This window comes from Alosa alosa, chromosome 4, assembly GCF_017589495.1.
Source record: "Alosa alosa isolate M-15738 ecotype Scorff River chromosome 4, AALO_Geno_1.1, whole genome shotgun sequence".
NCBI classification, from domain to species: Eukaryota; Metazoa; Chordata; class Actinopteri; order Clupeiformes; family Clupeidae; genus Alosa; species Alosa alosa.
Genome location: NC_063192.1, coordinates 16,628,710 through 16,642,644, shown reverse-complemented (window position 1 = coordinate 16,642,644; position 13,935 = coordinate 16,628,710). Strand labels below are relative to the sequence as shown.

The window sequence follows — 13,935 nt, the reverse complement described above, 5'->3', positions numbered from 1 at the left end:
TGGAAACAAAAATGGAAAACAAATCAAGGGCAAAGAGGATTTGGATGACATTTATGAAGAGTGCCACTGAAAAGTTGACACGACATGATGAAATGTTATTAATTCTTGTGTTTGGGTGTCAGTCGATAGGGTATGAAGTGTGGAGTCTAAAATCTTCTTCTTGTTTTGACCAGGGTGCTAAACTGCCCTTGTCCATAATCATTGTTGGAGTTGGACAAGCCGAGTTTGATGGTAAGCTTACAATCAATCAATCAATGTATTGTTTTTAGTGCAGTATCACCATGCAACATGGTCTCAATACACTTTACAAATAATATAAAAAAAGACAAAAGTTAAAAGGAGAACCTTACAGTAAAATCAGCTCTGGTTTGTACTGGTGACCATTCTAGAGATCTTAATACAAGTGTTATGTGGTTACATTTCTTAGTTTTTGGGCAGCATTCTAGCTGCAGCATTTTGAACAAGTTGAAGACTTCTAGTGGCACAGTCAGAAAGACCAGAAAACAGGGCACTGCACTAATCAAGTCTTGATTGTATAAATGCATGAATTTGACTACAGTCACTCATGTATTCATGTACTCGAGTGCTATATGTTCTCATGGCGTTTGATTGTGCTTTCAAATAACAATGCCTTACGCTTGGGGTTGCGGTTCAATTTATTTTGTAGATTGCAGTAGTGAGTAACCATCTGAAGCATCCAGATGCTTGGCCTCGGTTGCTTGAGTTTCTTAGTTAAATAATTCTAGGTGCAGCATTTTGAACAAGTTGAAGACTTCTAGTGGCACAGTCAGAAACACTAGAAAACAGGGCACTGCAATAATCAAGTCTTGATTGTATAAATGCATGAATTTGACTACATGAATACACTCATGTATTCATGTACTCAAGTGCTATATGTTCTCATGGCGTTTGATTGTGCTTTCAAAATCAATGGAAGCAGGAAACTCTCATTCAATAACGTTTCCCACTTTTACACGTTTAACATTATAAAATCATCAAGGGTCAGAAGTGAAGAGACTTGGGCCAGCTTATTAAAGCAAAGTTACAGGGCAAGGGTATGACAGGTTCCTGACGATCCAGCTGGATGATCATACCAATTTTTCAGATAACAATTTGTTGCCAAATAATGTTGGCAAAGTGCCTGAATTATACCTGTCTGTAGCACTACTCAAGAACTTTGCTCAAAAAGCTGCCCTGTGTATCATCACCTCCTAAAGCATAACTACGCTTTTATTTTGTTTTGCCAACTCTGGACAGTGTCCCCAATTTAGAGGCCTTATGCCCAACTCTTCGACACAATTCCGTACCGTTCCTGATTTGGATGTAAACACTTTTCGAGTTAGAAAGGCACAGTTGTTTATGCCAGGGCTTTAGGAGTAATTTGGGGTAGTGTTAAAGGGTATTGTGCAGATGGCCAGCTGTTGGACTCGCAACACGTTTCTCTGCTTGCTCAGGAGCATTAGCATAGCTCAACATCTGCTAGCCACAGTTGAAGCAAGGAGCTTCTCACTTAATTAGGGTGCTGTGTTTTTGTAAGCACTTGTGGCCATAGTTTTTTCAAACAGAAGGTTTAGCTGAGATGGTGACTAGGGTACACACACACACACACACACTGCAACTTAAACTTCACAGGGATACTGACCTGAGTTTATTTTTCCAGCTATGGTGGAACTGGACGGTGATGACATCAGGATCTCCTCACGAGGGAAGCTGGCTGAGAGAGACATTGTTCAGGTACTATAGCTAGCGCTCCCAACTACCACTTAACTCATTTCAAACCTCTATAAGGTACACAATATGATCAAGAACATCAGAACACTAATTCAACCCGCTACAAAAACTACAATATGGCTAAGGAGTATAGCAACTGCATCATATCATTATTACCGGCATAAATAGGTGGCATTCTAATTTCACCAGATTTTGTTTACATTTTTCTTATCCAAACAGCTAACAACATATCTGAGCTGTGAAACTTGAAACCCGTCATCTTCTTTGTTATGTAACTAATTAGGCCCATTTTGCGAACGATGATATGTTAGGCTTATTAATGTGAAGATATAATTTAAATTATACAGTATGTCAAAGAATGGCTTTCCTAGACTGTAATTGAACTACCGGTAGTTTTGATTGATGTTAGATTAGATGTTGACACCAAAAGTGTTTGTGCCACGTGTTCTGCAGTTTGTGCCGTTCCGGGACTACATGGACCGTACAGGAAACCACGTGCTGAGCATGGCCCGGCTGGCCAAGGACGTGCTGGCCGAGATCCCCGACCAGCTCATCTCCTACATGAAGTCCAAGGGCATCAAGCCTCACCACACCCCCACAGACTGCTCGCCGTCTACCCCTGCCTCACCTGTGGCCGTATGAGTGAGCCCCCATCTGTGTGCGAACGAGATTACCTGCCCCAGGTGTGCCAACCGACAACAGCGTTTTCATCTTTTCATCCAGTTTCCAGCCCCTCTGCACCAAACACACACACACACACACACACACACACACATACAGTCACACACTCACTCACTCACATACACACACTCTCACACAAACACACGTGACTCCTACCTGTGTTTTGAGAGTCATACATAGCGGATGGACGACGCTTCAGTACTGACCACAGATCAGGGAATTGGGGCTTTTAAGCTTTAACATTACTGGACACTCAAGCATTCGCACAGGAGAAGAAAGTCCAGGAGCAGAGCATAGCAACTGGTGTCTGTCTGGGATGGGAGCTAAGTGTTTACATAGACCTGCAGATGATTATTTAAATGAGGATTGCTTCATGTGGGGTTGCATATGCGTTCAATGTGACGGCTTGTTTAACGTGTGTGCAACAGGGACTTGAGGATGTTTCTAAAACACAAGTCTAGATGGTGACGGCGACTAGTTTTAAAAGTATTACTTTGATGGACAGATTCATGTTTAGGATTTTCTCATTGTAGATGTATATCCCATGATAAGTTTTTTGTAGCTCAGAAATGATTAGAAGCCTCTGTACTGTAAATACTAGTGTAAAGCATGCCACTGTCAACACTCAACACTATCAACTGTGCAATATGTCCTTTGGACTATACTGGCTAACTATATCCAATTCCAACTGAAGAAGAATATACCTTATCATGACTAATAGTGGCAAACATCTCATTTAAAACAAAACAAAAAAAATCCCTGTTTTTGTAGTGAATGCACTGACTGCAATTCTTACAAAAAAGCACAATATTATTCTTCTAGCTGGGATCAATGAGTATCACAAACCAACATCAACCACAATTGAGATACATTTCATTAATTTGCTTCTCAACCTTGGGCATTAGTAAAGCATTGTGGAAGATGATTGTATTGCTACAAAACTTTCCTATCACTAAACTCACTAAAATGAATATTATTGGATAATAGGCAAAATTATCAGTCAGAATGACTCTTCTGTTGGTAAACTACATTCATAGGATTGGTATTACTGATTAATAGGTATTCAGATAATAATTATAATAATTTCTGAAGAATTTGTCACTTCAGAATCCTTCTCTCACCAGGTTGCAGTATTCACTAATATGTATTTGATCAATCAGACCTGTGCAAATGTGTCTGACATTTAGATTTTTGATCTAATAGATCAGTATTCATTCTGTCTGTTTGTTTGTTTTGAATTCACTGTTTTTATTATCAAACAAAGCAATGCTCAAAATCACAAAAACATACATTTCAATACCCCCCACACCCACCCCTTCATTCTAATATTTAATTCTGTTAAATACAAACACTACGGAGCCCCAGGGCTTCATTTTTTTTTCATTTGTTTGTTCCTAGCAGAATCAGTATTTTAACTTTTCCAGTATTGCGTTCCGCCTTGAAATTACTGTTCCCGAACCGGTTAGAATCAAATTAAAAAACGGTTAATAGCCACCTGGAAGCTTGTAGTTTTAAGCGGTAGCATTTTAACGCTTCCTGGTTCATAAGAAAAAAATCTCCATGGGCGAACTCTCACTCTCCTAGACTGTTTATGCGCGAGTCAAACAAGAGGAAATGGGTTCAAATTGGCTTCACACGTCTCTATTGAAGTCTACGGAATGGCTGTGTCCATATCTTTTACCGCCACAGTTAACGCTTGCTAATAGCTATACAGGTCACATTAGCATGTCGCTAGCTAGCGATTTTCAATGTTAGGGGTGGCTTGCACCAACAAAGATTAAATTAATATGTCTAATCAAGGATTTGTAGATCTAGGTTTGAATTTAATTTGAGCTGTGTTGCACCACTTAATTTTAAGCCTGGTTTAACAAATCCACAATTAAAACCTTAACCTGTGATTAAAGCCTTGGCTGGTGGGTTGTACCAACAAGGACTAAGTTTAAACCTGGACTAAATCAAGGTTTATCCATTAAACCTAGTTTAAAGATAATCAGGTCACTTCCATGTTTAATTGCGTTTGTTTTTTATTACAGATTCCTTGTTGAATTGGTACCTCCTTGAATCCATGAATTCCTCATCATCATAAAACTTCATAGGGTTGAGATTGTCTCTTACTTTCCTTTAGTCGATTTCTTCAATCCATCTAATATATGCAGCCATTTCAAAAAGTTAAACCACCTCAGGAGCAAGTTTAAAATGAATCCCTAACTGAAATTTAAATCTGAGTTTAAAGCAGTCGAGTAACAGGATTAAAATGAATCCAGGTTTATGTGGACATTTCAACCAAGATTAAAAGGATGGTTTAAATGTAAACCTGCCTACAGTATAAACTAGGTTTTATAGGTTTATAAACTAGGTTTAAAGTATGGTGCAACTGGATTGATGAATAAACCTTGATTTAATCCATGTTAAAACGTAATCCTTGTTTGTGCAACCCACCCCTAGTTAAGGGCGCGGGAAGGGGGGTGCTGAGGGTGCTGCAGCACCCCCTGCTGGCAGGAGATAGATTTTTAAAAAAGATTTTATATTTTTTTAAATAATTACTAATTCGCTGTCTGACATTATTTATATTTTTGTATGTGAAATGATGAGTCAAATAGCAAAAAAGGGTTATGGATAGGTTCGAATATAGGCTACTAAAAATTAACAGTTATAGAGATCAACGTGAACGTGAGTCAGTTAGGCTACTGTAAGAACCGTAGCGTGGTTTCACACTATGTTATAGCGATCAAGTGTGTAGGCCTACGGTTGATATAGGCCTACATATTCTATGCGATTTACACGTTCAAAGAAAGCATGGATAAGCTGAAAGACACTAATAAATGTATAGCTAGTGAAATCATTTCACTATCCTAGTCGCTAAGATAGAAATTATTAGGACACATACTTGCTCTGGAGACGACACACTTTAGGTTATTCAGAAATTATTTGCGAGATCATTGCAGCCTGATTATTAGCCTATATTTAAAGCTTATACCATGGTCTAGGTTGAAAAGGGTGTCATTTAAAAAGTGATATTCATGGGTTTCATCAGGTCCCTTTCCACAGGTGTATAAAATCAAGCACCTTGATTATCAATGCAGACTGCATGGTGCTTGATTAATACACCTGTGGAAAGGGACCTGATGAAACCCATCAATACTAGCCTACACCTATAAAATTATTATGACGTTGCTTGACAACGCCTGAGTTAGTCCGCTCAGCTGTGACTTAACAACATTCCACAGCATTGCAAAAACAGCTGAAAAAACGAACGACTAAACGAACTAAAACTCATTTAGTATTAATAATTGATTTCATATTTATTTATTTCGTAAGTGACCATGGTATAAACGGGATAATGCCCTTCCATGTGTCCATTATCAGAAATAAATGGACTTCGCAGAAGCAACCGTCCTCCGCTTTGCGTCGGACAGTTCACGCCTCCGCGTCGTCCATTTATTTCTGAAAATGGACACCTCGTCAGGCATTATCCCTTACCTAACATCTCTGGTGTGGTTTTGACGATCAGAAAAGTAATTTCCCTTAGCTATACTGAAATAGGCTAACGATGTCAAGTGCGCTTCTGTGGGGTTAGGGTGGGCGCAGTGGACTCGGAGTGCTGTCGCGGAACATTGGAATTTGTGGCTGCCCAGGACTTTTCTAAAACTTCTCGCTATCACCCGCACACCGCACTAAAATGACGTAGGCTATTTAGCAGTCAAAATCCGAAACATGTCCAGGGTAGGGGAAGGGGGGATCGTCGGACATCCATTACTTTTGTTATTCAGCACCCCTGGTCAAAAATAGGTTCCTGCGCGCCTGCCCCTAGTTCTAGTTTACATGATAGACTAGAAAAATTAATTAAGTTGATGTCTTAGACCAACATTTATAAGGTGCACAGCACAATATTTACCTCCTTTTGTTAAAAATAGGGAGACACATTTCACTTTAAGATTAACTTTATAGAGACAGTTCACAGTTCACTGCGTATAGCCAGCAAGTCCACCATCCAGACATGCGCAAACTCTGCACCAGTTATCAATTAGAAAATATTTTAATCATTGTAATAATACATTATTCAAAGCCTTGACCCACACACAGACACACAGACACAGACACACACACACACACACACACACACACACACACACACACACACACACACACACACCAGCCCCTCTTTCTCCCTCACACACACATAAAGAAAAGACTTACACTCACACACTCGTATGTGTGCAGAGAACACACTGTACTTAAATGCAACCACTTATCTGAGATTAGACATGGTGTGTGTTTTGAGACAGGTTGGAATTGATCCTGAAACCTGCCATATTTCCCTCCAGTGATGGGGAAAGGATACCTGTAGTAGTACAATACTAATGCCTTTAGCCCCACCACAGAACCATAATCAACTTTGCCATATGCGATCTGTTAGAACAGCACCATTGTACAACTGTAGTCATTCCTGTGGCACCTTACCAAATCTTTTGTGTACTCAGAGCAGGTTAGAGCACAGTGTTGTTACATGCTTTGACAGCACTACACATCTTTGCCTCCCAGGGTTTCCACATAGAAGAGCATGAGAAGTGCTTTCTAGACTGCATTATTAGGGCTATGAAACGCCTACTACTCATACATTTAAGCAATATGGGCTCCGCTTAAATCTTTCTTCTAGTCGCTCACCCTAAGCTTCAGTCAATATCTCACCGGATAACACCTCCTTAATGACAGATGGCATGCCTATAGGGGAATTCCAGCCAGGCCCTTGCATGAAGGTTCAGGACCCTGGACAGCTACCACTCCACCTAGGATTCTGTCTCAACCTCAACGGCTGGATATTGCATGCATTTAGGAAGTACTAACTTTCTCACACCTCAACATAATATCCCATAGCATCCCAGGATTTCCTGCTAAAAACTTGGAAGCCATTTTAGGACCCTGGACAGTAGCTGCTCTTATTTATTTTTTATTTTTTACAGACTTCCCCATCAAGAAAATGCAACTCTGTTTGTTTACCTAAACTCTCTCAGGAGATCTGTATTTGTTATCTGAATGTTTAGTTAATCTCTACTGAATGCCCCTGTCCCCAGTCTTAAAGTTTTTTGTGGCCACTTTCATATTTTGCTTCCAAAGCAAAGCATGCAGTACTTACTTGTACCTCTCCTTTGATTGTTAGAGAAAAAAAATGTATTAGTGATTTTGTAGGCAATTGCAGACAGTCAGTGAGCGGATTAAACAAATGTTTCAAGTTAAAGGGTTGAGTGACAGAATTCAGTGACTGAGTCATAATGCAGTTTGAATAATATGTTTTACCCAATTGGACACTTACAAAGATACGTTTAGAACTGACGAGATATCACAGAGCTCACTTCTTTTGCAAGTAGTTTTGAAATATTTCATTATTTGATGTTTCACAGATCCGTTTGGATCAAATAGCTAGTGGTTGCCCACAGCCATCACTGGACTATACTATCAGACTGATCTGACTCTGATATTGCTCTGATTGATTGGGTTGATTTTGCCCTTATATGGCCCTAATTTGACCCTAATCTGGTCGTAATCTGGTACAGATCCAGCACGGATCTGGGCAACCCCATTCCATTATAAAGTCAGTTGTTTTCTAGATACGCATGGTGCTGGTGGCTTTCACCAGTGAATGATACACATTATCCAATATCCACAATGATCCACATGTGCCTAGGAATCACACTTGCATATCCCCAAACAGAGATTACAGATGATTTTCACAGATAACACGATACAGAGGTGACTTTATATATATGAATGCTGATGCTCTTTTTAATTTAGCCAGAGGAAGACTTATAGTTCTATAGGTATGTAAACATACAGTATATTTCTTAGAAATTAATATTAATGGATTATTTATATTGTAAATTATATATGTTTATTTGCATATGAAGTAGATTATTAAGTGATTTTTACAAAGCCTTCTGTAAGAAAGTTTATCTAAGATGCTAGCTGGATGAAGCAAACAAATGGAGATGACCATGCAGTCAGCCTGGATGTAGTTATTTGTGTTGTGTAGGCTTTCATTTGTCATTTATCACAGAGCAGGGACAGCTCTCAGATTGTTTTATGTTGACAAAGGCTCCAGTGTACAGTGTCAGTCATTATGAGACTTTTATACATTTGATGCCAAATGCAAGCAAGCATCTGTTGTCAGAGTGGAGACGCGCCAGTTCCCTGCCATCACTTTCGGTTCCTCTGGAAAGTGATAAAAACGGTTTTGGGCAGGAACACATAATTTTTTTGTAGTCTTAGCCCAGATGGCACTGCTTGAGAAAGCTAGGTGGCAGATGTCCCCGCTGCCGATTTGGCACTTATCTGGTTTGAGTCTGGGGTGGGTCAGTTCCGGGGTCAGCCATGAAAGACAAGTCTGAGTGCTGATGTTTGAGATTTTAATGGTAAAGGAGGCTCATGATTGGTCAAGACTGTTTTACCTCATGGTTTTCTGGCATTGCTTGTTTGATGTGATCAGGTTTTAGAACCAAAAAGACATTCTAAAGGCTACAGTGACAGCCTGGTGCTCTAGGCCATCATGGAGCACAAAGACCTGACTTTACTCTTGTTGTTTTCACCTGTTACTTTAAAAATGGACTCAAGGCTTGTCCTGCTATGGAGAGTAGCATCTGCTTAAGTGCACTATACAGGTCATGGACTGTGTGTCCAGTGCCCAAAACAGGACATTTCTGTGGCACCATTTGGACAGTGTGCATGTTAGTGCCAAACAAACATGCCACTACTGTAGGTCTTTGGGTCTCTCTCTCTCTTTCTCTCTCTGTCTCTCTTTCTCCTCCAGGATATGGTGAACTCACCCATCCTCTCACTCAGTCGAATAGCCTGCTAGACTCACTGGATCCGAGCTTCTTCTCAAACAGTTTCGCAGCATTCTGTGCACCTATTATTTGTTTTATTTGAACATTTTTGGATTTATTTAACCCCCCCTTTGCTCCCTCTCTAGTTGTTTTTTGGAGTTCTCTCTTTCTCGATGTCCCTGTTTGCATGGTGGATAAGTCCTATACCAGACATGGAACACATTGTCATTGTCATAACGTGGTTTGTGAACTTTGTATTGGATTGCCTTAAATGAAAATGAATAATAAAATAAACTTTTACAAAATTTGAATTTTCTTTTTCTCATTTACTATGAAGAGGGGATTGAATGCACTACCATGTAATCAAGACAATCATATAAGACAGGGAAAAACATGTATACTGCAGTTCACCAATATTTTTCCTGATCTTACAGTGGGTTTTTACATTCAAATGTACAATCAGACATTGATTTGATGTTCATACTGAGGAGGAGAATTTGAAAATGTGTGCAGATACTTTATGTTGGAATCCAGTCTTCAGGTGGAATACAGTATGTACAGTATACCCCCTATGCAAGCAAGTTGTACATACAGCAGGTGTCATTTTGATGTACCGTAGGCATGGTTTATTGGCCATTTATCGACCAGTATTTTTTTATTTACTCAGCTTCTTTTCTATTTTGTTCATCCTGTTTTATGGTTTCATCTGACTGTCATGGGCAATCACATAATGGTTGGTTGGGAGATTACTCCTCAGCATTGTTGAGAGAGAAAAACAGGTTCATGTAATGAACAAAGTTGCAAACAACTTTCAGGACATGAAAATCTCTCTCTCTCTCTCCCTCTTTCTCACTCACTCTCCATCCATTTGACATATACCCGTGGAAATGCACCTGGTTGTTTGTAATGAGCACATTCACACATTTATTATAGTTGTCCGATCTGTTTAAACTGAGAGGCCTTCTGTGCCTCCAGCCTGATCAATGGGCCTCAAGAAGCCCACCCACACAGACACAGATACACACACACACACACACACACACACACACACACACACAAAGAGAGATCACTGCCTCCTAGGAGTGTATTCTCACAAACACAGTGTGTGTTCTTTGAGAATGCATTTTCTGATGCCAAGTGTCCTTGAATGTGTAGGCCTATCTCTGATTTTAAGTGTGTCTTTTCAAGTGTGTATTCTTATAGTGTAACATCTGACTGTATATCAGAGTGTTTTATTCTGTATTCTCCTTTTGTGCATTCTTTGAGAGTGTATTTTGAGTGTTTTCTCTCTGAAGTGGGAAATGTATTGTTGTCTCTCGAGTGTGTGTGAGTGTGTGTCTGTGTGTGTGTTTCTGTTTCAGTTTCTAATCACAGAGTGTGTGTGCATTCTCAGAGAGTGTGTTTGTATAATGAGTTGCTTTGCTGACACATCAAACCAACCACCTGGGGAGGCATGAGAGCTGTAGATGCTGCATGCTGAAAATTACTCTCTGAAGCACGCCTTCTCCTCCCCCCCTTCCTCCTCCTCCAGATTCTCTCTCTTTTACTATCTCTTTCTTTGTCTCGCTGTCTATGTTCTTGCTAACTATCTGACTAACTTACAATCTAATTACCAACAAACTAACGCTCTAATGAGAGCTAGCTAACTAACTAACACAGGTGCCCATCCTCTACCTGTTTTAAATTTCTTTCACTGTTTGTCACCACCACCACGTCTTTTTTCAGCTGCTACGCTGTGAGATTAGTTTAGACACATCGCATGGCACAAGTTGCACAACACGGTGCCTGGAGTTGTGATTGATGACAGAATATTGCTGCAAGGATTTCAGCCGAGATGATATTGGATAAAATACCCGGTATGTTGTCAGAGGAGACAGGCAAGCGGCATCATAATGTTCTAGTGTTATTCCGTGCACTCCACCCAGCAGCTGTGCAGAGCATTCCGAAATCATGAGGCATTGTGGGATAGAACTCTGTAAAGGGACTGTCTCCACGGAGGTTTAGAGCCAGGCAGCTTGTCTCTTAATTATTAATAACAGAGTGTAATTTTCATACATGTATGCATGGGTAGCATTGCAGGCTATGCTGCCTTTCATGCTGCCAAGTTGATCTTTTTCTATACAGTACGTCTGCACTGCATTGTTTAAGTGAAGTTCCTTCAGAAATGTACTGTACTGTACTGCAAATCAGACAAATGTTTGAAGTATTTAATTAATGAAAAAAGAAGAAATGCCTGATTGGTTGGTTGCAGATAACATCAGATTGATGATGAAATGGATGATGTTATGACGAACAGGTGAATGTTGATTTATCTTGTTGCTCATCTTTTTAAGTGACAAAAATACTCTCATTATGACTGAAGCTGAAGCAAAACCAAGGAAATGCAGTAGTTTTTGTTTTACAAGCTACAGTACCAAGAAGGGCCAAGATGGTACAATGCATTTAGTCCTCCAAAAAGGCACAAATCTGGTGTTGCCAAGGGCGCGGGAAGGGGGGTGCTGAGAGTGCTGCAGCACCCCCAGCTGGAAGGAGATAGATTTAAAAAAATTATTATATATTTTTTTAAATAATTACTAATTCACTGTCTGACATTATTTATATTTTTGTATGTGAAATGATGAGTCAAATAGCAAAAAGGGTTATGGATAGGTTCGAATATAGGCTACTAAAAATTAACAGTTAGAGAGATCAACGTGAACGTGAGTCAGTTAGGCTACTGTAAGAACCGTAGCGTGGTTTCAGCTATGTGATAGCGATCAAGTGTGTAGGCCTACGGTTGATATAGGCCTACATATTCTATGCGATTTACACATTCAAAAAAAGCATGGAGCATCGCTTTGCGTCGGACAGTTCACGCCTCCGCGTCGTCCATTTATTTCTGATAATGGACACCTCGTCAGGCATTATCCCTTACCTAACATCTCTGGTGTGGTTTTGACGATCAGAAAAGTAATTTCCCTTAGCTATACTGAAATAGGCTAATGATGTCAAGTGCGCTTCTGTGGGGTTAGGGTGGGCGCAGTGGACTCGGAGTGCTGTCGCAGAACATTGGAATTTGTGGCTGCCCAGGACTTTTCTAAAACTTCTCGCTATCACGAGAGTGATTCCGAGGGGGGGCGATCGTCGGACATCCATTATTTTTGTTATTCAGCACCCCTGGTTAACAATAGGTTTCCTATTTTTAGGATAAAAAAAAAATAACAGCCCTGCAATGGTGACTGTGACAACCATGTCACAGACTCTAATGCTATCACAGCTATACAGGGACACTGGGGCATCAAATAAGTAAGATTAAACAGTGAAGCAGAATATCAATGAGCTCTTAATTGGCTTTTAATGAAAGAATGAGCAAAAGGGCCATGTGTACATAAAACATATCCTCTCAAATATCAATGAGTACACTTGGTATGGTGTGTGTGTGTGAGAGAGAGCGTGTGTGTGTGTGCGTATGTGTGTGAGAGAGAAAGAGAGAGAGAGAGAAAGAGAAATACAGACAGCAAGAGAGAGCCATTGAAGTCTGAGTCTATCACTGATGGAGGAATGACTCATCACAGACTAACTCACACATCAATACTACATGAGGGACACAATAGAAGGGCAAACAGTCATGATGATTCATAAATGGGCTGATGGTGACATTTCTACTGACAAGAAATCAATAGCTTTACAATTTAACATCTCTGATTTATTGTTATACATAAACAATAGTTTTCACATGTCATCTTATCCTGATGAAGGGGAGACCTGACTTAGAAAGATGGGATGGTGACATAGCCACACCCATAGTTCATAGTTTTGATTTCCAAGGGGTCTAACCAGCCCAAATTTCAAATATTACATGTAATTTTAATTTTAATATTTAATTTAATTAAATACTTGTTCATTATACACAACTAATGGCTGATGCTATCAGCACAGACATTGGTTTTGTACAAAAACACTTTAACAATGCACCTCTGTCCTGAATTTTGGTAATTTTGGATATCAGCTTCAATGAGAGAATGCCTAGACAGACCTGCTAGAGGAAATTCAAATGCTCTGGGATTTGTCTGGTTCCCATGGGAATGGTCTGGACAGACACTGGCTGCAGAGATGAGAGCATGCTGCCACAGAAGCAATGGGGGTGAGGGCAAGTTTGCGTGTGCTTGCAGTGTCAAGATGGCTGTTAAATAATTAAACCTGAGCCTTCACTTCCTTGCATCATACTGTACTTCTAGCATGTCTCTTTGATATTTACAACCAGGACTGTTCAAGAGTACTTCAGTCACACACTGGTCTTTTACCATTTCAAATAATGCTATTCCAGTATATGCAGTTTATCTTAACACAGTTGTTTTTTTCTGCATTAGTCTGTAGATAAACATTATTTTGTATCCACTTTGTATTTTGTTGTCATGTTTATTTTGTTTTATGCCATTTTGAAAGTATCACTTACAAAGGTGTAATCACCTTACATCATTTTTCACAAATGTGCCTAAAGCTTTGAACAAATGCCAAGAACCTCCTTTCATTATGCACCAGACACCTGGGACACACGCACATGGATTACTCTCAGGGTTGGGTAGTAACTGATTACATGTAATCTGGATTACGTAATCAGATTACAAAAATCAAAAATCAAAAATCATATATTAAATCATATAATATAATCAGCCCAGATTACAATAAAAAAATTGTGTAATAAGATTACAGTTACATTGTTGGG

At 39.7% G+C, this 13,935-nt stretch overlaps 1 protein-coding gene across 3 annotated transcripts in view; it reads left to right on the top strand.

Moving 5' to 3' along the window:
* The window catches only part of cpne5a (copine Va), a 98,551-nt gene extending 94,823 nt beyond the window's left edge, over positions 1-3,728 (top strand). For all 3 annotated transcript variants that reach the window (XM_048241490.1, XM_048241489.1, XM_048241488.1), the window contains 3 exons: positions 174-231; positions 1,661-1,734; positions 2,185-3,728. In XM_048241490.1, coding sequence (XP_048097447.1) covers positions 174-231; positions 1,661-1,734; positions 2,185-2,373 — 321 coding nt within the window. In that variant the 3' untranslated portion in view covers positions 2,374-3,728. The remainder of the gene's footprint in view (positions 1-173; positions 232-1,660; positions 1,735-2,184) is intronic.
* Positions 3,729-13,935: the final 10,207 nt, after the last annotated feature.